Consider the following 25,780-nt stretch of genomic DNA (forward strand, 5'->3'; position numbering starts at 1 on the left):
CGCGCAGGGGCGGGCGGGGCGGGTGCGGTGCTTCACTCACTCGGCTCCGGGGCCGCTGTCGTTGCAGTGCGGTGGAGATAGCGTCCGGAGCCTCGGAGCCCCTGGGAACGACCTTCACACAGCACTGCTCCGCCGCCCGGACCCCGCCGTGGCCGGACAGCGTTGAGCGGCAGCCGTTGCTTCAGCAGCCCGGGAGCCATGGGCTCGGAACGGGACTCCGAGTCGCCGCGTTCCTCCTCCATCCACTCGGCCGCCGCCAAGTGCCCGAAGCCTGGTCGCCGCCGCCGCCTCTCCTTCCAGAGCGTCTTCTCCGCCGCCGCCGCCTCTGCCGCGGGCAGCCGCCGCCGCGCTAAAGCAGAACCACCTCCTGCAGCCTCGCTGCCGCCTCCCGCCGCTCCACCGGCCCCGCCGCCCCCGCCGCCGCCTCCTCCTCCGCCTCCTCCCCCTGAAGAAGCGCCGGTGGTCCCAGAGGCTGGCGGCGAAGAGGAGCTGGAATGCCCGCTGTGCTTGGTGCGGCAGCCGGCGGAGAACGCCCCGCGGTTGCTGTCGTGCCCGCACCGGTCGTGCGGGGCCTGCCTGCGGCAGTACCTCCGCATCGAGATCACCGAGTCCCGCATCAACATCTGCTGCCCTGAGTGCAGCGAACGCCTCAACCCCGCCGACATCCGCCGCCTTCTCCGCGACTCCCCGCACCTCGTCGCCAAGTACGAGGAGTTCATGCTCCGCCGCTGCCTCGCCGCCGACCCCGACTGCCGCTGGTGCCCGGCCCCCGATTGCGGGTGAGTACCGGGAGGCATACGGCGTCCTGCTGGCGTGCTGCTCTGTGGACAAGTCTTGGGGAGGACTCCCTGTCTCCGTAGGTTGCTGCCCTCTCCATCCTCAGGAGATGGGAGCTCATTGTCCCTCTAGGGTGCTGCCCTCGCCATCCTGTGACAGCCTGAGGAGGGGGGGACTCGCTGTCCCCATAGGGTGATGTCTCGTTCATCCATCCTGGGATGGCTCGGGGAAGGAAGACCCCTACCCTAGTGGGGTGCTACTCATCCCCAGCAAGTTCTACCACAGGGTGGGACGCACTGTGCCCATAGCGTGTCACTCGTCCCCAGCAGGACAGCCGAGCAGGGCATCCTGGACCAACCATCCCAGTAGGATTCTCCTCATCCCCAACAGGTCCTGGGAATGCGATCCCACCCACTACCTTGCCGGGCTGCTGCCTGTCCCCACCTGGGTCCCAAGGAAGGGCATCTCACCCGCAGTCGAGTGCTGCCGATAGACACTCCTGGTCCTGCCGAGCCCCATGGAGAGCCCTCACTGGAGGTGTCCCTTTTACCTGCTTGTCAGCAGTCTCTTCAGGACAGTTGATGACCAAAGTCACAGTCCACCTATCCTGACTACCTCCCTAGAGCACCAGGATTTGACCTTGGAGAACGTGGAAAGACAGACAGACAAACCCTAGTCTGAGTGACAGGACCTGAAGGGGGGTTTAGCTGCTCCATTGTTTCCCCAGGTTCGAAGAAAGCTTCTTTCTTCTGTGCAAGTGGGAAGCGTGGAGTTCCCTGCCCGTGTGTGTCACTGGGAGCGTTGGGGACAGTGCAAGGGGACCCCCTGCAGCTTCCACGGAGGGGAAGAAGGAACCGTAACTGGTCACTTATTGCCAGTGAGGATCTGAATGCATGGCACAGGGGAGGGATGTTGACTCACTCTCCGTTCTTTCAGTGAGGGAAATGCCTGTCTGGTCAGAGCCAGCCCAGCCAAGCTTGATGACTTTGTAGCTATCTGTGTCTTGCTTTCATTTTCTCTTCTCCTTTCCTTCAAACGAGCTCTGTCGGGTTTCCGTTTGGGCAGAAGCCAAAGCTGCCTGGAAAAAGGGCTTTGTTCAGGAAACGGAGAGAAGTGCTGTGAAGTTTAAGCTTAGAGCTGGGCTTGGATGGCAATTTTGGGTAACAAGAACATGAAAGGAAAGTCTGACCTGGTAGTGAGAACGGAAAGCGTGGTGGGAGGATAGTGAAGATTTAATCAGAGAGTGTAATTACCCTCCTATGCAAATGGGGGAAGCTGGCTCAGGTTACCCACCTCTGAACAGGGCTGGTCTCTTTAGGTGGCAACCTTCATAATGAACAGCAGCTTTGCCCCTTTCTGAAGCAAAACTGACTGCTGGATCTCGGTGTTTCAGCCAGCGCTGGGAGGCAGGGCAGGTTGCACTGCCCACGGAACAATGCCAGAGGGAATGGCCCCTGCTGTTAACCAGCGAGAGAAAATCCGGTTCCTGCTGACTGAATCTCAGCTCTTTGGCTGCTGTGATACTTATCTGTGCCCAGGATAAGGTGTCAATGCCATCTACGTCACCCAGAGTTGTCTGGTTGGAAGGAGCCAGCCCTGGCAGGGCCAGGAGGGCGTTGCCTCTTTGACAGTCACCCAGCCTGAGTCTGGTCCTCTTCTGCCAGGCAACTAGCAGCAGAACGAGAGGGAACAGTCTCAAGTTGTGCCAGGGGAGGTATAGGCTGGATATTAGGAGAAGAGGAGGCTCCGGGCAGAGCTCATTGTTGTCTACAGCTACCTGAAGGGAGATTGTAGCCAGATGGGGTTGGGCTCTTCTCTCGGGCAACCAGCAACAGATCAAGAGGACACAGCCTCAAGCTGTGCCAGGGGAGGTTCAGGCTGGATGTTAGGAGGAAGTTCTTCACAAAGAGGGATTGGCGTTGGAATGGGCTGCTGGATGAGCTTGGAGGTCTCTTCCAACCTGCTTAATTCTATGATCCAGCTGTTGGTTTGTGCAGCCTGGTGTCACGCAGCACTCGGGGCGAGCAAAAGCCTCCTCCCGGTTTAACCAGTTTGTAGGGCGAGGTCAGGGTGGGCACGGTGGGTTAGCTCAGTGGGTGGACTCGATGATTTTAGAGGTCTTCCCCTAACCAAACGATTCTCCCATCCTCTGAGCTCCCAGGAGTGAGAGTGGGGCTGTTGGAGCCCAGGCGGCTCTGGTGGAGCAGCGCTGCTGCTGCTGCTGCGTCTGGAGCAGTGGAACAAAGGCTGTTGGAAGCAGCCCTCCGGCAGAGCGAGGAATTAATCACCCTGCTCATTCTTCCCAGGCAGCTCCCGCGTCTGTACAGTCAGGCCATGAATTATTTACAACGGGCTTCCCCTCCGTAGTAGTGCTGGTGTACACCGCCTGAGCGTGGGGCTGGGCACGCAGCCGTGCGCGGCGCTGGCTGGCACCCACCGCCGAGGGGGCAGCACAGGAACAGAATCGTTTGGCTTGGAAGAGACCTCTAAGGTCATCGAGTCCAACCTTCAGCCTAAGATCACCACGGCCGTTAAGTCACGTCCTGGAGTGCCATGTCCACGTGTTTCTTGAGCACCTCCAGGGTGCTGTGCCTGTCTGTGTGGCCAGGAAAGCCCTGGTCCCCCTTGCTTAGGCTGTGGGTGGTGTTTGAAGGGGTGAGGTAGCTGCAGGTGATGGACATCCATGCCTAGAATGGTTCAGTCAGTTCTTAAGGTGCAAAGACGTGCTAATAAAGTCATAAAGTCATAGAATGGTTTGGGTTGGAAGGGACCTTTAAAGCTCAGCTAGGTGGATGTTAGGAGGAAGTGCTGGAAGTTAGGAGGAAGTTGTTGGCAGAGAGAGTGATTGGCATTGGAATGGGCTGCCCAGGGAGGTGGTGGAGTGGCCGTGGCTGGAGGTGTTCAAGAAGAGCCTGGCTGGGGCACTCAGTGCCATGGTCTAGTTGATTGTTAGGGCTGGGTGCTAGGTTGGGCTGGCTGAGCTTGGAGGTCTCTTCCAACCTGCTTAATTCTATGATTCAAATAATTGCAGGGTCCTAGAATGGCTCAGGTTGGAAGGGACCTCAGAGATCATCCACTCCAACCTCCCTGCCATGAGCAGGGACACCTCTCAACTAGACTCAGCTGCTCAAACCCTCATCCAACCTGGCTTTGAGCACCCCCAGGCAGGAGGTATCCACAACCTCTCTGGGCAACCTCTTCCAGGGTCTCACCACCCTCATACTGCAGAACTTCTTCAGCTCCATTCTAACCCTGCTGTGCCTCAGCTTCAAACCATTCCCTCTTGTCTCTAGACACGCTCATGAAAGTCTCTCTGCAGCCTTTCTGGAGGATTTCTTCAGGCACTGGAAAGCAGCTCTAAGGTCCTCCTGAAGTCTTCTCTTCTCCAGCCTCAACAACCCCAGCTCCCTCAGCCTGTCCCCATAGCAGAGCTGCTCCAAGCATCTGGCTGAGCTGCGACACGACCGAGGCCAAGTCCCCCAATATTGACACCTTCAGAGGTGCTACAACCTGAAAGCATTCCCTTTTTTTTCCCCTTTAAAGTAGGAAATCAGGAAATTTCAGTGCCCTCCATTTATTACTTCTGTCATCAGGACACAGCAGCAAGGGGCTTGCTGTGGCCAGCCCCCTGGGTGTGTGGCATGCAGCATCCTGCTCCTTCCGCAGGCTTTCGTAAATGAAAGAGCTGCTGGGGAAGAGGAGGAGGAGGAGGATGAGGATCAACACAAGCCCTGTGCGTGTTGCCATGGCAACCCTGGTCAATTGATGCGCCATCAGGCACACCACGAATCATTTCCCTATGTTTGCAGCTTTGCTTTTTTCTTCTTCTTGTGGTGGTTGCTTTTTTTTCCCCCTCGCTACAACCGGTGGCAGCGTCGCTGTGGAGCGTTTGTCACACGCAGGCTGTGGGGGAAAAGAACAGAACCTTTAAAGGAGCAGGAGCTGTGTGGAGGTTGAGCTTGGTGCATGAAGATGGAGGCAACTGGTGAGGCTCTTGACACCTGCAGAGGTGCAGGAGGAGGGGTGGAGGCAGCTTGCGGCTGTCTAAAGGGTGGGCTGGAAGCGAAGCTCTGGGGTCTTGGGGAGGTGCTTGTTGTTGTTAGTGAGTAGAGAAGGAATCAGAGAATGGCTTGGGTTGGAAGGGACCCCAGAGATCATCTACTCCAGCCTCCCCAGCATGTGTAGGTTGAGCTTGGTGAATGAGGCTGAGGCAACTGGTGAGGCTCTTGACACCTGCAGAGCTGCAGGAGGAGGGCCGGAGGCAGCTCACAGCTGTCTAAAGGGTGGGCTGGAAGTGAGGCTCTGGGGTCTTGGGGAGGTGCTCATTGTTGTTAGTAGAGAAGGAATCAGAGAATGGCTTGGGTTGGAAGGGACTCCAGAGATCATCTACTCCAACCTCCCCTCTGTGGGCAAGGACACCTCTCAACTAGACTCAGCTGCTCAAGGCCTTCAGCCAACCTGGTGTTGAAGACCCCCGAGGGAGGAGGCACCCACAGCCTCCCTGGGCAACCCACTCCAGAGTCTCACCACCTTCCTACTGAAGAATTTCTTCCTAAGTTTCCTCTTTTCTCTGCTGGATTTGAGCCTGGAAGCAGCTGTGCTGTGTCCAAGCTCAGGTGAAGGGAGGCCACATGTTGGTCATCCAGCTGGGCAGATGGAGCTGCTCTTTGTTTTGGCCAAGGGTAGGTCTTTAGTGGTGTGGTGGTGGCAGGGTAAGGATGCTTAGTGGGATTTTTCCCTAGCTAAGGTGTGCAGGAGCCAATGTGGGTCAAGTTTGTCCCACCCAAACACCCAGGCTGGTGAAGGGTCTGGAGAACAAGTCTTGTGAGGAGCAGATGAAGGAGCTGGGGTTGTGTAGTCTGGAGAAGAGGAAGCTGAGGGGAGACCTCATTGCTCTCTACAACTCCACAAAAGGAGGCTGGAGGATTGGGCTCTGCTCCCTAGTAGCAGGTGATAGGAGAGGAAATGGCCTGAATTTGTGCCAATGAGGAGTTATGTTGGATGTCAGGAAACATTTCTTTGCTGCCAGAGTGGTCAGGGATTGGCACAGGCTGCCCAGGGAGGTGCTGGAGTCCCCAACCTTGGAGGTGTTCAAGAAACCTGTGGCCATGGTGGTGTTGGGTTGCTGGTTGGACTGAAGTACCTTAGAGGGCCATGATTCTATCCCATCTCTCCTCCAAAACTGACTTTCCCAAGCAGGAGGGTGCAGCTGTTGGTGCAGGAGGAGCCCCTGTGGTGGTGGGTCCCGGGCTGGGCGCGGGGATGTTGTTTCTTTGGCCATTCTGTTGTACCCTGGCAGGATGAAGTTGCTCAAAACTCCCACGGGGTATGAATCACTCTGGTGTGACACATTCAGCAGTTCTCACGCTGCTGCCTCTCAGAAGCAGCCATACAACCAGAGCTACACTGACTCCAAATATAAACCCTTGACTGGGAGTTATTCTCCTCTGGCCACTAACAGAAGTACTGAGGAGGCACAACAAACCCCCCCTTGGCCACGGTGGTGGTGCAGCACTGGGAGGCACTGCTGGAATCACTCAGTTCAGCCCCTGCCAGTGGGAACAACCTCGTCTGAGGTGGCTGTAAGTCAGCTTTCAGAGATGGCACTGAGTTGGAAGGGACTCTCAAAGGGCATCTTGTCCAACCACCCTGCAGTCTGCAGGGACACATCCAGCTAGAGCAGGCTGCCAAGGCTGATCTTGAATGTCTCCAGGGACAGGGCCTCAACCACAGCCCTGGGCAACCTGTTCCAGTTTTCACCACCCTCATAGTGCAGAACCTCCTCCTGATGTCCTGCTCCAGTTTCAAGACGTTGCCACTCATAGAATCAAGCAGGTTGGAAGAGAGCTCCAAGCTCAGCCAGCCCAACCTAGCACCCAGCCCTGCCCAACCAACCAGACCATGGCACTAAGTGCCCCAGCCAGGATTGGCTTCAACACCTCCAGCCACGGCCACTCCACCACCTCCCTGGGCAGCCCATTCCAATGCCAATCACTCTCTCTGACAACAACTTCCTCCTCACATCCAGCCTCAACCTGCCCTGGCACAGCTTCAGGCTGTGGCCCCTTCTTCTGTTGCTGCCTGCCTGGCAGCAGAGCCCAACCCCACCTGGCTGCAGCCTCCCTGCAGGCAGCTGCAGGCAGCAATGAGCTCTGCCCTGAGCCTCCTCTTCTGCAGGCTGCACACCCCCAGCTCCCTCAGCCTCTCCTCATAGGGTTGTGCTCCAGGCCCCTCCCCAACCTTGCTGCTCTTCTCTCAACTCCTTCCAGCACCTCAGCAGCTCTCTGGAGTTGAGGAGCCCAGAACTGGACACAGCACTGCAGGGGTGGCCTGAGCAGTGCTGAGCACAGGGGCAGAAGAACCTCCCTTGTCCTGCTGCCCACACTGCTCCTGAGCTGCCATTGGCTCTGCTGCCCACCTGGGCACTGCTGCCTCCTCTGCAGCTCCTCTCTCCCAGCACCCCCAGCTCCCTCTCTGCCTGGCTGCTCTCAGCCACTCTGTCCCCAGCCTGTAGTGCTGCTTGGGGTTGTTATGGCCAAAGTGCAGAACCCTGCATCATCCTATCACCACAGAGTCGTTGAGGCTGGAAAAGACCTCTGAGATGGAGTCCAGCCTAGCAGCACAGCATCAGCTAACCCATGCCACCAGGTGCCACAGCCAATCTTTTCTCAAAGACCTCCAGGGCTGGTGACTCCCCCAGCTCCCTGGGCAGTCTGTTACAGTGCCTAATCGCCCTTCCCATGAGGAAAGGAGGAATTCCAGAAGTCCAAGAGCCTTTTTGAGATTCACCTTGTCTGTGGGTGCCTGTCAGACACGCCACCATTGAGGCTGCACTGTTTACTGGCATTCACTATTGCATGTCAATCCATCTGTTTGCATTTAACCTCTCACAGAGTCACAGCATTAACCAGGTTGGAAAAGACCTTTGAGACCCCAATCCATCCCCAGCCTTCTTGTAGGTTTCCTTCAGACACTGAAATGCAGCTCTAAGGTCTCCCCAGAGCCTTCTCCATGATCCTTGCAGCCTGTCTTCATAGCAGAGCTGCTCCAACCCTCTGATCATCTTTCCTAAAGCACTGCTTGGTGGTGCTGCTGCTTACACTGTTGTGTACTCAGTGTGAGCCTCCTCCTCTCCAGGTTAAGCAGCCCCAGTGCCCTCAGAGCTGCCAGCTGTGAGGAGGACACCCTGGGTGTCACACATCTGCTCTGTGCAAACTGGACTGCCAGCAGTTACTGGGGAGGGAATTCACTTCTGCAAGCTCTCCCTGGAGGAGGGATCTGCCCCAGTTCACCTGCTGCTAGCACTGCTAATGGCAGGCCACTGACTGGAGCAAGCAGGAGTTTGTCCAGAGTGCAGGTGGCTGCATGGAGAGAGAGCAGAAATGAGATGGGCTTAAGCCACTCTGTAAGAGCCATCAGTGAAGGTGGTGAGACACTGGCACAGGCTGCCCAGGGAGGTTGTGGATGCCCCCTCCCTGGAGCTGTTCATGGCCAGGTTGGATACCACCTTGAGGCAACCTGGGCTGGTGGGAGGTGTCCCTGCCTGTGGCACAGAGGGTTTGGAACTGGATGAGCTTTAAGGTCCCTTCCAACCCAGCCCAGTCCTCGGTTCTCCGAGTCTCAGATTCGGTACTGAACGGAGCAAAAGGCTGCTGCAGGCTCCGGGGGCAGAGGCTCAGCGCTGCCTGCAGGCTCACGGCCGTGGCTCTTCCACCGGCAGATGGCCACAGCTCTCCGAGCAGCAGCAGCCTCCTGTGGCACCCAGGGCAGGCTGAGCCCGGAGGGTTCGGTGCCTCTGGCTGGCTTAGCTTTGTCTTCTCCTCACGGCCCTGCTGTCTTCCTCCCGTAGCTATGCAGTGATCGCCTACGGCTGTGCCAGCTGCCCCAAGCTGACCTGCGAGAGGGAAGGCTGCCAGACGGAGTTCTGCTACCACTGCAAGCAGATCTGGCATCCCAACCAGACCTGCGACATGGCTCGGCAGCAGCGGGCACAGAGCCTGCGCGCCCGCACCAAGCACACGTCCGGCCTCAGCTACGGGCAGGAGTCTGGGCCAGGTAAGCAGTCACTCCCTCAGCCTCTTCTCACTGGGGCCCAGCAGCAAGGGCAGGCAACAGCGGGCACAGGCTGGCACACAGGAGGTGCCACCTCGGCACACCTCTTTGCTGTGAGGCTGCTGGAGCTCTGGAGCAGGCTGCTCGGCGCTCAGTAAGATCTAAAGGGTGGGGGGCAAGAGGATGGGGCCAGGCTCCTCTCAGCGGTGCCCATTGCCAGGGCAAGGGGCACAAACTGCAGTCCAGGAGGTGCCACCTCAACATGAGGACAGATTTCTTTGCTGTGAGGGAGTTGGAGCTCTGGAGCAGGCTGCTCAGTGCTCAGCAAGATCTAAAGGGTGGAGGCCAAGAGGATGGGGCCAGGCTCCTCTCAGTGGTGCTCATTGCCAGGGCAAGGGGCACAAACTGCAGTCCAGGAGGTGCCACCTCAACATGAGGACAGATTTCTTTGCTGTGAGGGAGTTGGAGCTCTGGAGCAGGCTGCTCAGTGCTCAGTAAGATCTAAAGGGTGGAGGCCAAGAGGATGGGGCCAGGCTCCTCTCAGTGGTGCTCATTGCCAGGGCAAGGGGCACAAACTGCAACCCAGGAGGTGCCACCTGAACAAGAGGAGGAACTTCTTTGCTATCAGGGTGCTGGAGGCCTGGAGCAGGCTGCCCAGAGAGGTTGTTGAGTCTCCTCCTCTGGCAAACTTCCACCTGCCCCCGACCACTGTGCCCTGGACAAGCTGCTGCAGGTGCTGCTGCTGCTGCTGTAGCAGAGGGCTTGACAGATTGCATTGGCTGGAATGAACTCTCAAAAGGCATCTTGTGCAGCCCCCCTGCAGTCAGCAGGAGCACCTCCAGCTGGATCAGGCTGCCCAGGTCCATATTGAGTCTGGGTGGGACTGAGTTTTCAAAACCCATCTGGGTGCATTCCTGTGGGATCCTGGACTGGATAATCTCCAGAGGTCCCTTCCAGCCCCTGACACTCTGTGGTTGGCTTTGGTTACTCAGTGCTGCTCTTTTGTTTGTGAAGCAGTTAGACCTCTACTTTTGGTCTTTCTCCATATCTGTCTCTGCTTGATGTAAAGGAGTCAGAGTGAGGCCTTATCTACAGAAGAACTTTGCTGTCTGTAGGTCTCTTTAATTCCTGCATCTTGTTTCTGGTGCTTTTCACCTTTGAGGTCACTCTGTCCTTTACTCTTGGAACCCTTCCACTGTCGTTAGCCTGTTTGCAGAGCAGTTCATTATCTGCTTATTCAGCCTAAAAGTTTTTAACTCCATCCCTCCACCATCACTGTCAAAGCAGGAAGATGTTGGTGCCCTGGAATGGGACATCACTGCTGCCTGGTGCAGCTGAAGAGGCTCCAGCAGCCAGATCTTGCTTCTTGCTGATCTAAACCCTGAACAGACAACCTCTTTCTACTTGGCCCTGACTTTGGAGGTGTCCAGTTCTGGGCTTCTCGATTCAAGAGAGATGTTGAGGTGCTGGAAGGTGTCCAGAGAAGGGCAGCAAGGCTGGGGAGGAGCCTGGAGCACAGCCCTGTGAGGAGAGGCTGAGGGAGCTGGGGGGGTGCAGCCTGCAGCAGAGGAGGCTCAGGGCAGAGCTCATTGCTGCCTGCAGCTGCCTGCAGGGAGGCTGTAGCCAGGTGGGGTTGGGCTCTGCTGCCAGGCAGCCAGGGACAGAAGAAGGGGACACAGCCTCAAGCTGTGGCAGGGCAGGTCTAGGCTGGATGTGAGGAGGAAGTTGTTGTCAGAGAGAGTGATTGGCATTGGAATGGGCTGCCCAGGGAGGTGGTGGAGTCTGTGTGGCTGGAGGTGTTGCAGCCAAGCCTGGCTGGGGCACTTAGTGCCATGGTCTGGTTGGTTGGCTAGGGCTGGGTGCTAGGTTGGGCTTCCTGATCTCAGAGCTCTCTTCCAACCTGCCTGATTCTGTGGTTCTATTTCTTTCCCCTAACAGCCATGCAGCTTTGTCTCTCCAAAGCTGGGGGGGGATTGTTCATGGTGTTTACCATTTCAGCTCTAGGAATGAAATCTAAGTGGTGAGGATTTAAATTTCTCCTCTGGTTTGCTCTCAAAAAAAGCAAAACCCTCCTCCATCTCCACTGAGGGGGTAGTTTGGAGCATGGGGTGACCCTCCCCAAGACACTCAGGAGTCATTTCCCCTCCTCCTGTGCTTTTAGAACAAATTCTGATGGGCCCCTGCAAAACTCCCAAGCAGATCTGTAGCTTTGGGTCCTTCAGCATCACAGCAGCTCATCCGCCCTGGCCAGGCTTTGTGGTTCCTTTCATCTTGCTTCTTGCTGCTCTAAACCTTGAACAAACAGGCACCTTTTTGTTTTAACCCTTGCAGCTGCAGATTTTCTCTGCTGTGGTAGGAAGAAGTAGCATCCATGCTGCTGCCTGGTGTTAGTAGTGTCAGGCATAGAAACAGTGCCAACCCAGAGGCTCCTGCACTGCCTGCTAGGAGCTTCTGGGGCTGCAGAGTTGAGGTTTGTTACAAAGATCTGCACTGGGGCTGGGATTGAGCACTGAGGCCATTTCATAGTTCTGCCCCCCAACAAAACACCCTGGTTTTCCTTCTCTGTCTGGAGCTGAGATGATGCTGTCTGGTGGAGCTGAGAGGATACTGTGCTTACTTGGAATCCATGAGTGGTTCAGAGGTGGCTTGGTGGTGTGTGGAGGTTCAACATGCCCTGGTTAGAGGACCCTGATCATGGACATCAAACCAGCAAGCCAAATAAATAAGTAGTTTCTGAGGTCCTTTTCCCTTCCTTCCTTTTCCCTTCCTTCCTTTTCCCTTCCTTCCTTTTCCCTTCCTTCCTTTTCCCTTCCTTCCTTTTCCCCAAAGTTGATTCCTGCCAGGAAGAGCTTAGCCTTTGGCCACTGAAGGGGAGTTTTTCCCCACCCTGCTCTTGCTGGCCTCCCTGTAGTGATGAAAGAGGTGCCAGCTGGTCTCAGCAGCTGGGCTTCACGTTGTGGAAGGTTGCAGAGGCTGCCAGCAAAGCCCTGAGCCACCCTGCAGCCATTGCATAACTGGGAGCAGATGACACTTGAGTGAAGGGAGAGCTGAAGGAGCCTTATCCTGCTCTGCCAGCAGCAAACTGGGTGCTGCAAAGCCTCTGCACTGGGTTCCCATGCGTGGCTGAAGGCTCCCTGCCCTTTTGGGCTGCTCTGGAAGGGAGGTTTGGAGTTTGTCCTGATTATTCTGTCATTCTTGGCTCATGAATCACCTCAGTGGAGTGATTTAGTAATGGTTGCTTCTTAGGCTGTTGCCTTGGCTAGCATGGGGCAGGTATGACTGGTTTCCAGGATTGAAGCATGCTCTGGAGTGCCTCCCTGTCATGGCTTGACCCCAAAACCAGCACAGTCCTGCTCAGAGCCAAAATAAAGTGCTAAAAGTGACTGTTCTCAGCCACTGCTGCCCAGAAAAATGGCTTTGGAGAAGGCTCCAGGGAGACCTTCTGGTGGCCTTGCAGGACTTAAAGAAAGCTGGGAACAGGCTTTTGAGCAGGGCTTGCTGTGACAGGACAAGAGGCAATGGTTTGAACTAAAAGAGAGAGATTTAGACTGGGGAGAGGGAGGAAATTCATCACCATGAGGGGTATGAGACACTGTCCAGATCAGTGGGAGCTGCCCCATCCCTGCAAACATCCCAGGTCAGGTCGTTTGGAGGTCTGAGCAACCTGCTGCCTGGGGGGTTGTGTGTGTGTGTGTTGGATTAGATGACCTTTAGAGGTCCCTTCCAACCCAAACCAGTCTGGAGTCTTGTGATCCACCTCATCAATGCTCTCTTCTCACCCTGCACCCTTGCACAACCAACCCCATGGTGCAGCCTCCCCTTAAACACCTCCAGGGATGGGGACTCCACCACCTCCCTGGGCAGCCCATTCCAGTGCCAATCACTCTCTCTGACAACAACTTCCTCCTAACATCCAGCCTCAACCTGCCCTGCCACAGCTTCAGGCCGTGGCCCCTTCTTCTGTTGCTGGCTGCCTGGCAGCAGAGCCCAACCCCACCTGGCTACAGCCTCCCTGCAGGCAGCTGCAGGCAGCAATGAGCTCTGCCCTGAGTCTCATCTTCTGCTGCAGGCTGCACCCCCCCAGCTCCCTCAGCCTCTCCTCACAGGGCTGTGCTCCAGGCCCCTCCCCAGCCTTGCTGCCCTTCTCCAAACACCTTCCAGCACCTCAACATCTCTCTTGAGTTGAGGAGCCCAGAACTGGACACAGCACTGCAGGTGTGGCCTGAGCAGTGCTGAGCACAGGGGCAGAAGAACCTCCCTTGTCCTGCTGCCCACACTGCTCCTGAGCCAGCCCAGGTTGCCATTGGCCTTCTTTGCCACCTGGGCACACTGCTGCCTCCTGTTCAGTTGCTGCCTATCAGTGCCCCCAGCTCCCTCTCTGCCTGGCTGCTCTCAGCCACTCTGTCCCCAGCCTGTAGTGCTGCTTGGGGTTGTTGTGGCTAAAGTGCAGAACCCTGCACTTGGCCTTGTTAAAACTCCTGGCACTGAACTGTAGTTTCTGAGGTCCCTTTCCTTCCCTTCCCTTCCTCTTCCCTTTCTCTTCCCCGTGCAGCCTGCCCAGGTCCCTCTGCAGAGCCCTCTAACAGATCCACTCTTCCTCCCACCTTGCTTTCGGTCCATAACGAGCCCCAAACCCTGATTCTTCACCCCTAGCCAGAGCAGAAAGCCCAACTCAGTGGCTTGCTTCCTCCCTGCAGCTGATGACATCAAGCCTTGCCCACGCTGCAGTGCTTACATCATCAAGATGAACGATGGCAGCTGCAACCACATGACCTGCGCCGTCTGCGGCTGCGAGTTCTGCTGGCTCTGCATGAAGGAGATCTCTGACCTGCATTACCTCAGGTGGGGAGGAGGAGGAGCAGCATGGGCTGGGGGTGGGTAGCAAAGGCTCCTCTGAGCCTGCTCCTGTAGAGCTGTGGATTGGGTAGAACGGTTTGGGGTGAGGATTGTCTGGATCCAGCCCCCCCTCACCCCCCTGCCGTGAGCCTCATGGGATGGGGAAGGGTGGGAAAGACTTTTAAGGGCATAGAATGGTTTAGGTTGGAAGAGACCTCCAAAGATCTTCCAGTTCCAACCCCCTGCCATAGGCAGGGACACTTCCCACTAGATCAGCTTGCTCAGGGCCTCGTCCAACCTGGCCTTCAACAGCTTGGCTTGGAGGAGTTGACTTCGTGGGGCAGCCTTTCGTCCTCCTGCCTCTCCAGTCTGTCAGATTTTCTTCTTTCTGACCCAAAGGGCTGAACTTCCTCCCCAGGTTGTAGTAGGAGGATGTTCCTCACACCATGAAAGGCCTCTCCTGAGGGAATTGCATTTGGGAGCTCTTAGCATGCTGGATATTAAGCACAGTCCCAGTGATGTGCTAATCCCCCTGATGAGCAAATTAGTCCTGGTGAGGAAAAAGAGGGGAGAGCTTTTTTGGTTTGTCTGTGTTGTCTGTCTGGGTAAGGCCTTGAGCAGCCTGATCTAGTGGGAGCTATCCCTGCCCATGGTGAGAGGAGGTAGGAACTAGATGATCCTGAAGGTCTCTTCCAACCCAAACCATTCCATGATCTTCCTGGTGCTGGGGTCTGTTCGTGCTGAAGTCGAGCTGGGGGTTTTGGGGAACGCTTAGGAGCTGATGTGATGTTGATGGAGCTTTGGTTTGTTTCCTCCCCTTAAGCCCCTCTGGCTGTACATTCTGGGGCAAAAAGCCATGGAGCCGTAAGAAGAAGATCCTCTGGCAGCTGGGCACACTGATTGGTGCTCCTGTGGGCATCTCCCTCATTGCTGGCATCGCCATCCCCGCCATGGTCATCGGCATCCCGGTCTACGTTGGGAGGAAGGTGAGTGTGGAGGGTGGAAAGTTGGAGCTGAGAGGTCTGAGGCTTTTGAGGTCTTTTCAGGGCATCTGAGCACCAAGGTGGGGCTGGTAGCAAGGGTGGAGCTCTTCCCAGAACCAGGAGGCAGTTGTCTCTTGTGAAGCTTGGCTTATCTACTGGGCTTTGTGTGGGGAGAGGGAAGGTGGTGGCTGATAGCTCTCCGGGCTGAAGTCCTCTCAGATGCCCTTTGCATTGCTCTTGTGCCCTTAGCTTAAATCAGGAGCACTTAGAGAGGAGGCCTGGTCCCACTTAAAGAGTGGGGTTTAGCTTAAACCAGTGCCTTTAGCTTAAGTCAGGAGCACTTGCAGAGGGGGCTGATGCCAGCCTGTGATGATGGGCTCTGTGGGGCAGTGGGCACTTCGATTGGCATACCTCACTTGTGTGTTTTGCTGACCTGCTGCCCCAAGCTGTGTGATGCTGTCTTGTGTCTGTGCTGACAAAGAGCAGCTGAGAGGCAAAAAATGAGACATCAGCACCCTGCTGTAGCTGCTGCTTTTAGTTAAACACAGCCCCACCTGCTAGGGCTGATCTGTGAGGAGAGCTCTGCTCAGGATGAGGTTCTTCAAGGGCTTCTGCAGCTGACAGGGCTGTGGGATCATGAGGTTATCAATGCCCTCTGATGGTGCTTGCTCAGGGCCAAGCTCTGTTCTCACCTGGTGCTCCTCCTTCCGTCAGATCCACAGCAGGTATGAGGGGAAGAAGACCTCAAAGCACAAGAGGAACTTGGCCATCACTGGAGGGGTCACCTTGTCTGTTATAGCCTCTCCAGTCATTGCTGCTGTCAGTGTTGGTAAGTGGGCACAGTCCCTTTCCCTGCTGGTGAGCCAACAGTCACTGGGACAGGAGATGAGGGTGGTCAAAGGGCAGGTTGCAGGCTGCTGCTGTGAGCTCTGCTGGGCACACATCTCTGCTTCACATCCAGGGTGCTGCTGTGAGCTCTGCTGGGCACATCTCTGCTTCACATCCAGAGTGCTGCTGTGAGCTCTGCTGGGCACACATCTCTGCTTCACATCCAGAGTGCTGCTGTGAGCTCTGCTGGGCACACATCTCTGCTTCACATCCAGAGTGCTGCTGTGAGCTCTGCTGGGCACACATCTCTGCTTCACATCCAGGGTGCTACTGTGAGCTCTTCTGGGCACACATCTCTGCTTCACATCCAGGCTGCTGCTGTGAGCTCTGCTGGGCACACATCTCTGCTTAACATCCAGGGTGCTGCATGTCCTCCTGTGCTTAACCTGGCTTGGAGTCAGCACAGGGCTTGTCTGGAGCTCCAGCTGCCTGTGACACAACCCATAATGGAGTCTCTTGCCTCACAGAGCTGTTTCTTACCCACACAGTAGTTTGGGGGCTGATATCTTGGGGGGTTCATCTGAGGCTTTGGAGCAATTGGAGTTCCCTCATCCTGCACAGCAGCAGCATGAACAGAGGGTCCTCCACTCTCTGTCTGCAAAGCTGTGAACTGGAACTTTTGCAAACAGAGAAAGAGTCACTCCCTACCCAAAAGAGGCCTCTGCCCAACACAGCTCAGCCTGAAGCTCCTCTTAACTCTGCACATCTGCTCCCAGGTATTGGTGTCCCTATCATGCTGGCTTACGTCTACGGCGTCGTGCCCATCTCACTGTGCCGAGGAGGGGGCTGTGGAGTCAGCACTGCCAATGGAAAGGGGGTGAAGATTGAGTTTGATGAAGATGATGGACCCATCACAGGTAAGAGGATACCTGGGGAAGCAAGAGCCTGTCAGTACCTCTCAGAATGAAATGGTGGAGGGCCTTAAAATCAGTGTCTGCCTGTTGTTACCTAAGTGAGGAGCAGCTACTGGAGAGGCCAGAGAGGGTTCCAAAGCTGCTGAGGGGCCTGGAGCAGCTCTGTGAGGAGCAAAGGCTGAGAGCCCAGGAGGTGCTGAGCCTGGAGAAGAGCAGCCCCAGAGGGGATCTGATCAGTGCTCAGCAAGAGCTAAAGGGTGGGAGGAAAGAGAAGGGGGCCTTAGCCAGGTGGGGTTGGGCTCTTCTGCCAGGCACTCAGCAAGGGGACACAGCCTCAAGCTGTGCCAGGGCAGGTTGAGGCTGGATGTGAGGAGGAAGTTGTTGTCAGAGAGAGTGATTGGCATTGGAATGGGCTGCCCAGGGAGGTGGTGGAGTGGCTGTGGCTGGAGGTGTTGAAGCCAAGCCTGGCTGGGGCACTTAGTGCCATGGTCTGGTTGTTTGGGCAGGGCTGGGTGCTAGGTTGGGCTGGCTGAGCTTGGAGCTCTCTTCCAACCTGCTTGATTCTATGATTGGTGCCCAGTGAGAGGACAAGGGGCAATGGGCACAAACTGGAAGCCAGGACACTCTGGAGTACATCCCTGTTGTGCTTCCAGGAGGTTCCATCTGACCTGGATGAGGAATTTCTTTGGTGTGAGGTTGCTGGAGCCCTGGAGCAGGCTGCCCAGAGGGGCTGTGGAATCTCCCTCTGTGGAGAGCTTCCAACCCCACCTGGATATTGTGATCCTGGGCAAGCTGCTGCAGGTGACCTGCTTTAGCAGGAAGGTTGGACTCAGTTTCCAGAGGTTCCTTCCAGCCCTGCCATGGCATTCTGGGATTCAGTGAACAGCTCTGGTTTAGCCAGAAACAGTCATTTAATGGCTCCATCAAAAGCTGCAGCACAGAAGCTTCCAGCTCAGCACAAGGGGGAACTTCTTAACTGGAAGGGTCCCAGATCCCTGGCACAGGCTGCCCAGAGAGGTTGTGGAGTCTCCTCCTCTGGAGCCTTCCAAGGCCTGTCTGGATGTGTTCCTGTGTGCCCTGAGCTTGACTGTGTGGTCCTGCTCTGGCAGGAGGGTTGGACTGGATGATCTCTTTGGGTCCCTTCCAGTCCCTGCCCTCCTCTGACCCTGTGATTTCCTTCAGCCTTTTGCTGCTGCCCAGCTCAGAGCAGCATCTCAGCTCCTCCTTGCCCTGCAGCCGCGCTCTGCCCTCCGTCTCCCCCAGAGCTCTGCCGACGCTTCCCTCTCTGATCCCCGCTCCTGTGCCCTTCTCCCCCGCAGTGGCCGACGCCTGGCGAGCCCTGAAGAACCCCAGCATCGGGGAGAGCAGCATCGAGGGGCTAACCAGCGTGCTGAGCACCAGCGGCAGCCCCACCGACGGGCTCAGCGTCATGCAGGGCAACTACAGCGAGACCGCCAGCTTCGCCGCCCTCTCGGGGGGCACCCTGAGTGGGGGGGTCCTCTCTGGAGGCAAGGGGAAGTACAGCAGGTAACTGAACTGCTGGCCACAGCAAGGAAAAGGGTAGGAGCTCCCAAGGGCTGTGTTGGCTGAGCAGGTTTCTTTTTAAGGAGCTCTCCAGGAGAGCTCTTCTCTCTTCTAACAGTGGCTAAGGCAAGAGGGAATGGCCTCAAGTGGCACCAGGGGAGGTTTGGGTTGGAGATCTGATTAAACTTCTTCACTGGAAGGGTGCTCAGAGACTGGAACAGGCTGCCCAGGGAGGTGGTTGAGTGCTTATCCCTGGAGAGGTTTAAAAGACACAGAGATGAGGTGCTGAGGGGTTTAGCACCAGTGTTGGTGGAGAATGGTTGGACTTGAGGATCTTAAAGTTCTTTCCAACCAAATCCAGTCTCTGTTCCACAGTTCCATGGCTCTGAGTGATCCTTCTTTGACTTGGGAGTTGTGACCTTGTAATTTTGCATCTTGGTTTGTTGTAGCTTAGCCAGTCCCAGCAGATCAGGCTGCTCCTGGAGCCAGTGCTAGGCTGGCTCTGGCAAGGAGGACAAAAGATAAGGCTGTGTCCCTGCTGAGCTCCTTCAAGATGCAGAGCTGATCCTTCAAGTTAATTTGGAACAGCACAGAGATGCCTGCATGGCCTGCTTAAAGACCTCTCCTATGAAGCCAGGCTGAGGGAGCTGGGGGTGTTCAGCCTGGAGGAGAGAAGGCTCCAGGGAGACCTTGGAGCTGCCTTCCAGTGCCTGAAGGGGCTACAAGCAGGCTGCAGAGGGACTGTGCCTGAAGGCCTGCAGGGACAGGATGAGGGCAATGGTTTAAAATGAGAGCAGAGCAGATTGAGATTGGCTGTGAGGAACAAGTTCTGCAGCAGGAGGCTGCTGGAACACTGCAGCAGGTTGCCCTGGGAGGTAGCTGAGGCCTCATCCCTGGAGATCTTCAAAGTGATGCTCAGTAAGGCTGTGAGCAAACTGCTGTAGTGGAGGCTGTCCCTGCTGAGTGCAGGGGAGTTGCAGTGGATGACCTTTGGAGGTCCTTTCCAACCCAAACCATTCTCTGATTCTGTGATCTTCCAGTCCTTTTATCCCAGCCTAGAGGCTTTCCTGCCTCTTCTCCTGGGCTCTACAGCAAGCAGGGTCACTGCTTTCCAAGCCAGGTGGTGACATCACAGTTTTCCTCTGAACTTGCCCATGAGTCAGGGTGGTGGATAATGAGAGCCACGTGTTGATGCAGCAGCCAGGAGACAATGATGGCAGTGTGCTGGAGCTGTGGGGATCAGTTCTTCCCAGGAATAAGAGTGAGTCATAGACATCAGCACAGCTTTACCTTCGTCATGGAAAGCAGGGTGGGTTTGCCTCAGTGGAGCCCAAAGTGAGGTGAAAACAGAGGAGCCCTTGGGATTAGACCCAGCACAGGGACCTGCTCTGCTTTCCATGGCTGGGTGGTGCCCCATGGGGACCATCTAAAGCTCTATGAGGAGAGGCTGAGGGATCTGGGAGTGTGCAGCCTGCAGAAGAGGAGGCTCAGGGCAGAGCTCATTGCTGTCTGCAGCTCCCTGCAGGGAGGCTGTAGCCAGGTGGGGTTGGGCTCTGCTGCCAGGCAAGCAGCAACAGAAGAAGGGGGGACAGCCTCAAGCTGTGCCAGGGCAGGTTGATGCTGGATGTTAGGAGGAAGTTCCTGGCAGAGAGAGTGATTGGCATTGGAATGGGCTGCCCAGGGAGGTGGTGGAGTGGCTGTGGCTGGAGGTGTTGAAGCCAAGCCTGGCTGGGGCACTTAGTGCCATGGTCTGGTTGGTTGGGCAGGGCTGGGTGCTAGGTTGGGCTGAGCTTGGAGCTCTCTTCCAACCTGTTTGATTCTATGATTTGGGGCACTTGAGCCTGGAGAAGGGAAGGCTTTGAAGAGACCTTTAAGTAGCCTTCCAGTATCTGAAGGGGGCCTACAGAGCAAAGGAGGGGATTCTGCCCCTTGGCTCTGCTCTCCTCACACCCCACCTGCAGTTCTGCAGCCCCCAGCACAAGCAGGACATGGAAGTGTTGGAGCCAGTGCAGAGGAGGCCACGAAGATGCTGAGAGGGCTGCAGCAGCTCTGCTCTGAGGACAGGCTGAGAAAGTTGGGGCTGTGCAGCCTGGAGAAGAGAAGGCTTGGAGGAGACCTTGGAATGGATCTGAAGGGTGCTACAGGAGGGCTGGGGAGGGACTATTGACAAGGTCTTGGCATGATAGGATGAGGAGGAATGGGTTTGAGCTGGCAGAGGGGAGATTGAAAGTGGATGCTAGGAAGAAGTTGTTTGCAGTGAGGGTGGTGAGACACTGGCACAGGTTACCCAGGGAGGTTGTGGAGCACAGAGGCACTCATTGTGATCAAAGATCACATTGGGTGCCTCTGTGCTCCACAACCTCCCTGCAGGTGTTCAGCACCAGGTCAGATGAGACCTTGAGCAACCTGTTCTAGTGGGAGGTGTCCCTGCCTCTGGCAGAGGGTTAGAACTGGCTGAGCTTTGGAGATCCCTTCCAACCTAAACCATTCTATGATTTCCTCTTCTCTCCTGCAGGTTGGAAGTTCAGGCAGATGTCCAGAAGGAGATTTTCCCCAAGGACTCAGTCAGCCTGGGGGCTATCAGTGACAATGCCAGCACCCGAGCCATGGCTGGTTCCATCATCAGCTCCTACAACCCCCAGGACAGGTAGGAGGATGTGTGGTGGTGCAAAGAGAGGTGGTAGAGGTTGACCTGGAAAAGAATCTCTGCTCTGAGAGGTGCTGGTGTGGGTGGTAGAATGGCTGGGGTCACACCAGCACAGCTCTGCTGTAGCTGGCAAGTGGATTGGTCCTTTTACTTTGCACTGAGATCGACTTGGAGCAGCTTCCTTATGTAATTTGGAGGACGAGGAGGGGCTCTGCAGCCCAGGACCCTCAAGGTCTGTTCCAGGCTGCTCACAGGGATTTCCAGTTCAATTCCTCCTCAGCCTGGGGCTGGTCCTGGCTGCTCTTGGGAGGCAGAAAGGGACGTGGTGGAACTGGTAGAGAGGAGCTGAAGAGGAGGCAGCAGTGCCCAGGTGGGCAGCAGAGCCAATGGCATCCTGGGCTGGCTCAGGAGCAGTGTGGGCAGCAGGACAAGGGAGCTGCTTCTGCCCCTGTGCTCAGCACTGCTCAGGCCACACCTGCAGTGCTGTGTCCAGTTCTGGGCTCCTGAATTGCAGAGAGATGTTGAGGTGCTGGAGGGTGTTTGGAGAAGGGCAGCAAGGCTGGGGAGGGGCCTGGAGCACAGCCCTGTGAGGAGAGGCTGAGGGAGCTGGGGGGGTGCAGCCTGCAGCAGAGGAGGCTCAGGGCAGAGCTCATTGCTGTCTGTAGCTGCCTGCAGGGAGGCTGTAGCCAGGTGGGGTTGGGCTCTGCTGCCAGGCAGCCAGGGCCAGAAGAAGGGGACCCAGGCTGAAGCTGTGCCAGGGCAGGTTGATGCTGGATGTTAGGAGGAAGTTGTTGTCAGAGAGAGTGATTGGCACTGGAATGGGCTGCCCAGGGAGGTGGTGGAGTGGCCGTGGCTGGAGGTGTTGAAGCCAAGCCTGGCTGGGGCACTTAGTGCCATGGTCTGGTTGGTTGGGCAGGGCTGGGTGCTAGGTTGGGCTGGCTGAGCTTGGAGCTCTCTTCCAACCTGCTTGATTTTGTGACTCAGGAGATCCAGCAGCAAGTGCTGTCCTTTCCCAGATGCTCTGCAGCATCTCATTTGCATTTGGGAAACATGACCCTGCTGCTGCAGTGATGCAGTGCCCAGTGGGGAGCCAGTCAAAGCCCCCAGTGACAGAGGGTGCCTGTTTCTGCAGGGAGTGCAATAACATGGAGATCCAGGTGGACATCGAAGCCAAACCCAGCCACTACCAGCTGGCCAGCGGCAGCAGCACGGAGGACTCCCTGCACGTCCACACTCAGATGGCAGAGAACGAGGAGGAAGAAGAGGAGGAAGAGGAGGAGGAAGAGGAGGACGGTGAGCAGGAGCAGAGGTGCAAACACCAAAACTGTGAGCAAAAGGACTGCAGTGGCAGCAAGAGCTGGGACATCACCTTGGCCCAGCCCGAGAGCATACGCAGCGACCTGGAGAGCTCGGACAGCCAGTCGGACGATGTGCCCGACCTCACCTCGGACGAGTGCGACTCCCCCCACGCTCAGACTGCAGCAGCCTGCCCCCACACCCCCAAAGCTAGAGGTGCTGAGAGCCCAAGTGCCCCCCTGAGCCACTGTGCCCAAGCTGAGGGCTGCAGGTTGGATGAAATGGTCAAACTGGAGTGCATCGAAGCCAGAGTATGAAGCGGGCTCCTGCTTGGGGAGCAGCCTCGCTGTCACTGCATCTCCTGGGGGCAGGGTCGTGTCCATGTTGGCTTCTGTTTGCCCTCCCTGCCCCCACCAAGCCTTGCCTTGGGGAGCTGCTGTTTCTTACATGACAAAACAACCCAAAAAACAACCACCCCCTGCCCCCCCCCAAAAAAAAAAACCAACCCCAACACCAAAAAAGGAAACCAAACCACCCAAATCTGCCCTTCCCCCCCTCTTTTTGTTTTTAATTTATTGGTCCAGGCTCTGTGAGGTGTGTAAGAGTGTAAATATGTCTGTGTGTCTGTATGTCTGCAACCACCCTAAGGGACTGTTTGAATAAAGACTCTGGTTGTCGTTCCGCCTGCATCCAGCTCCTCCTTTCCACAGGTGCAGGGGGAATCTGGAGAGCTTGGAAGAGACCTTGCAGCTCATCAAGGCCAGCTGCTCCTTCTAGAGGCCCTCAGCACCACATGCACGAGTCTTTGAAATGCCTCCAGGGCTGGGGACTCCACCACCTCCCCGGGCAGCCTGTGCCACTGCTTGACTCTTTCTGTGGAGATGTTTTTCCTGTTTCCCAACCTGAGCCTTCCTTGGCACAACCTGAGGCTGTTTGCTCTTCTCCTTTCACTCATTGCATGTGCCACCAGGCTCCAGCCTCCTCTGAGGTAGAGGATGATGAAGTCTCCCCTCAGCTTCCTCTTCTGAAGACTGGACATCCCCAGCTCCCTCAGCTCTTCCTCACAGGACTTGTGTGCTGCTTTTGCCCAAGCCTTTGTGAGCTCTGCCCTAGCCCAAGGCATGAGGGAAATGGGGACAGCTCTTCTGCCTCTCGAAGTGGGGTGTGACAGCCTTGTTCTGGCTGTAGTGGCCTTGGGGATGGTGCATGGTGGCCACAGTGTGGCAGGGAGAGAGGTGTCCTCTCCATGCAGCAGGGCTGTGTGCAGGTTAGGAGAGAGGAAGGATGAGGATTGGTGCTGTGCTGAGCACAGTTCCCAGCACTGCTGGCTGTGAGGGACCTGAGGAGGGTGAGGACTGGGCTGGTGGCTCAGGCAGGCTCTTATTATTACAGTGAGAGGGCAGGAGCCAGCCCCGGGCCAAGCCCTTCCCTGGATCCATCCTGGAAGCTTCAGTGTCTCTGCAGTTAAATTGTGGGTGCCTCACATCTGCAGTGAGCTCTGCAGAGAGTGTTGCTTAGTGAGGATCCCCAGTGAGCAAGGGAGGGCTCCCCAGAGCACCTCTGGGGGGAGCAAAGCTCCAGCCACCCCAGCAAGCTGCTGTGCTCAACCTCTCTCACTCAGTCTCTTGGCATCAGTAACTTTCCTGTAGCCTTCCTTAGGGTAATTGCCACCAAAGTGGCTCCTCTGAGCCACCTCCTGGGGAGTCAGCACCAGCCCTGACCCCTCTGCTTTCCTTTCTCCCTGCAGGTTGATCCCAGGTGCCTGATGGTTCCCGTCGTGGTCCAGCAGCATTCCCACCCCGAGGGGCTGCCCCTTCCCAAACCCTCAGCCTTGGAGCTGCCTGGCCAGACCCCAGCCTGCTGCCGTTGCTTTAGGGTAGACTGACCTGAGTGTGCTGGGGAGAGGGGAATGGGTGTGGGAGAGGATGAGGCAGCAGGATACGGTGCATTGGCACCGACTGGCATCATGGCACGGCTCAGCGTGCCACGGCATGGCAGCAGGATCAGCAGCAAGATGAGCAGAGGGGTGGGGGCAGGGGAAGGTGGAGCTATCTCTTGGCTCATCCTGGGGAGCTGGTCCGACAGGAACTGGTGTGGCACTGGAGTGGCACTGGGGTGCAGCAGGTGAGAGGCTGCAGTGGTCTGGTCCTTGCCCAGCTCCTGCCTGCCCATGTGGGTACCCTGATGGACTTGGGGGTTGAGGGCAGGGCAGGCTTTGGGGTCAGGGGACGTCGAGGAGCTCTGATGGCCTGAACCTGCCCTGGTGAAGATGTGCCAAGTGGGTGAGTCTGGGTCTGCTGTGGTAACTGAGATGGGGTAAGGGGGGGGCAGCCCTGTCTGTGCCTCCAGCACTGCTCTCCTGCAGGGAAACTGAGGCAGGTAGGGAGGAGAGCAGAGGAGCTGGGCTGGGGTGAGGGGTTCAGCAGTGATGATGAGCATGTGGATGCATGAGGAGGGTGGTCCTGGGGTGGATCCTGCTGGGAGAATGTGCCCACTGCTGCTGCACCTCACAGTGCACAGTGCCCAGTGCCAAGAGCCAGGGCTGGAGCTGTTGTTCAGGGGCAGCTGTCAGAGCCTACTCACCGTCCTGGGCAGCCTTGGACCTTCCCAACCCCATCAGGGCTGCCTGGCCACTTGGCCACCAGCCTCACACCCCCACCCCAGTGCTAGGAGAGCCTGCTGGAGCAGTGGTTTGCATACCTGGGCTGCCGGTGCCTGCCACCACATCAGCTCCTGCCTCATCCCTCTGCCAGCATGGGCCACGTCCTCTGGGGCTGTCCCCAAATGCCCCATGCCTGTGCTGAGTGAGGTGCCAAGGCAGGAGGCACAGCTTGGTGGCAGCCACCCCACACCCTGCAGCCTCCTCACCCAGTTCTCCTCTCCCTTCCTTCTCAGGCTACCTCGATCCCAGCAGCCACCAAAGGGTCCTCATGAAAACTGGCCTCATCCTCCTCATTACTGGGCACCTCAACTTCATCGCCGGTGCCCTGGTGCACGGCACCGTCCTCCGCTTCGTGGTCAACCCCCGAGATGCCATCTCCCTGCAGTACGCCGTCGCCAACAGCGCCTCCGTCGTCTCTGCGCTGCTGGTACCGCGGGGTAGGGGGAGGTACCGAGGGGCATGGGAGGCAGGCAGGGCTATGCGGCGTGGGCAGGATGTGGGATGCAGGATAGGTGTGGCGTGGATGCAGGAGGGTGCAGGATGGATGTGGGGTGGATGCAGAGTGAAATGCAAGAGGATACGGGGTGGAAGTGGTGTGGATTCAGAGTAGGATGCAGAATGGATGTGATGTGAATGCAGCAGGATGCAGGATGGATGCAGAGTGGATTCAGAGATCAGGCAGGAGGGTATAGGATGGAAGTGTTGTGGATGCAGAGTGGGATGCAGGAGGATATGGATGCAGGAGGACATGGGATGGACACTGCTCTGTGTCCCCTTCCCTGCTCCAAATAGCCTTCTTAGCAGGATGCCAGGGGGTTAAATGCTCAGGGACCTGTAGTGGAGGCTGGGGGAGGTGGAGCACTGCCCCCCGCGATGCCAGCCTGGCCTGATGAGCTTGCAGGAGCAATAACAGCAGGGAAAGGGGACCAGAACGTCCCCGGGGTGGGCAAGCACCGTGTGTCACCGATCTCCCCACTCTTCTCCCAGACCATCTCCTGTGGAATAGCTGTCCTCATGTTGTCTCGCTACCTCGCCCCTCCTGCCCTGGTAAGCACCCCCTGCCCACCACATCTCCTCACCTAGGGGCTGTCCCCCGGGAGGGAGCCTGGCTGGGTGGCTGGGAATGGTCCTGTCTCCCTCATGGAGCTGCCTCTCCTCTGCCCTCCTGCAGAAGTGGTTGGTTTTCACCCTGAGTGCCGGCAGCTGCCTGGGCTGCCTGTCCTGCCTGCTGGGCATGGCCGTCTCCATCGGGCTGACGCTG

The 25,780-nt window shown here is 57.0% G+C and overlaps 2 protein-coding genes across 3 annotated transcripts in view; both read left to right on the forward strand.

Moving 5' to 3' along the window:
* RNF19B (ring finger protein 19B) overlaps nucleotides 1–22,538 on the forward strand; it is a 37,796-nt gene extending 15,258 nt beyond the window's left edge. The window contains exons 2-10 of the mRNA XM_064172587.1: nucleotides 68–779; nucleotides 8,627–8,832; nucleotides 13,527–13,671; nucleotides 14,489–14,651; nucleotides 15,363–15,477; nucleotides 16,253–16,393; nucleotides 17,710–17,917; nucleotides 20,430–20,561; nucleotides 21,694–22,538. Of these exons, the coding sequence (XP_064028657.1) occupies nucleotides 199–779; nucleotides 8,627–8,832; nucleotides 13,527–13,671; nucleotides 14,489–14,651; nucleotides 15,363–15,477; nucleotides 16,253–16,393; nucleotides 17,710–17,917; nucleotides 20,430–20,561; nucleotides 21,694–22,174 (2,172 nt within the window). The 5' untranslated portion in view covers nucleotides 68–198 and the 3' untranslated portion in view covers nucleotides 22,175–22,538. The remainder of the gene's footprint in view (nucleotides 1–67; nucleotides 780–8,626; nucleotides 8,833–13,526; nucleotides 13,672–14,488; nucleotides 14,652–15,362; nucleotides 15,478–16,252; nucleotides 16,394–17,709; nucleotides 17,918–20,429; nucleotides 20,562–21,693) is intronic.
* A 669-nt stretch (nucleotides 22,539–23,207) lies between these two features.
* Nucleotides 23,208–25,780, forward strand: part of TMEM54 (transmembrane protein 54) — a 3,230-nt gene continuing 657 nt past the window's right edge. The window contains exons 1-4 of one of the 2 annotated variants that reach the window (XM_064172583.1): nucleotides 23,208–23,733; nucleotides 24,753–24,946; nucleotides 25,507–25,566; nucleotides 25,691–25,780. The exon at nucleotides 25,691–25,780 is cut by the window's right edge and continues 99 nt beyond it. In XM_064172583.1, coding sequence (XP_064028653.1) covers nucleotides 24,788–24,946; nucleotides 25,507–25,566; nucleotides 25,691–25,780 — 309 coding nt within the window. In that variant the 5' untranslated portion in view covers nucleotides 23,208–23,733; nucleotides 24,753–24,787. Of the gene's footprint in view, nucleotides 23,734–23,937; nucleotides 24,140–24,752; nucleotides 24,947–25,506; nucleotides 25,567–25,690 lie in introns of those variants that run through there. The other variant, XM_064172582.1, reaches the window with a different exon arrangement.

The sequence above is a fragment of the Pogoniulus pusillus genome, chromosome 37 (genome assembly GCF_015220805.1).
Source record: "Pogoniulus pusillus isolate bPogPus1 chromosome 37, bPogPus1.pri, whole genome shotgun sequence".
Lineage (NCBI taxonomy): Eukaryota > Metazoa > Chordata > Aves > Piciformes > Lybiidae > Pogoniulus > Pogoniulus pusillus.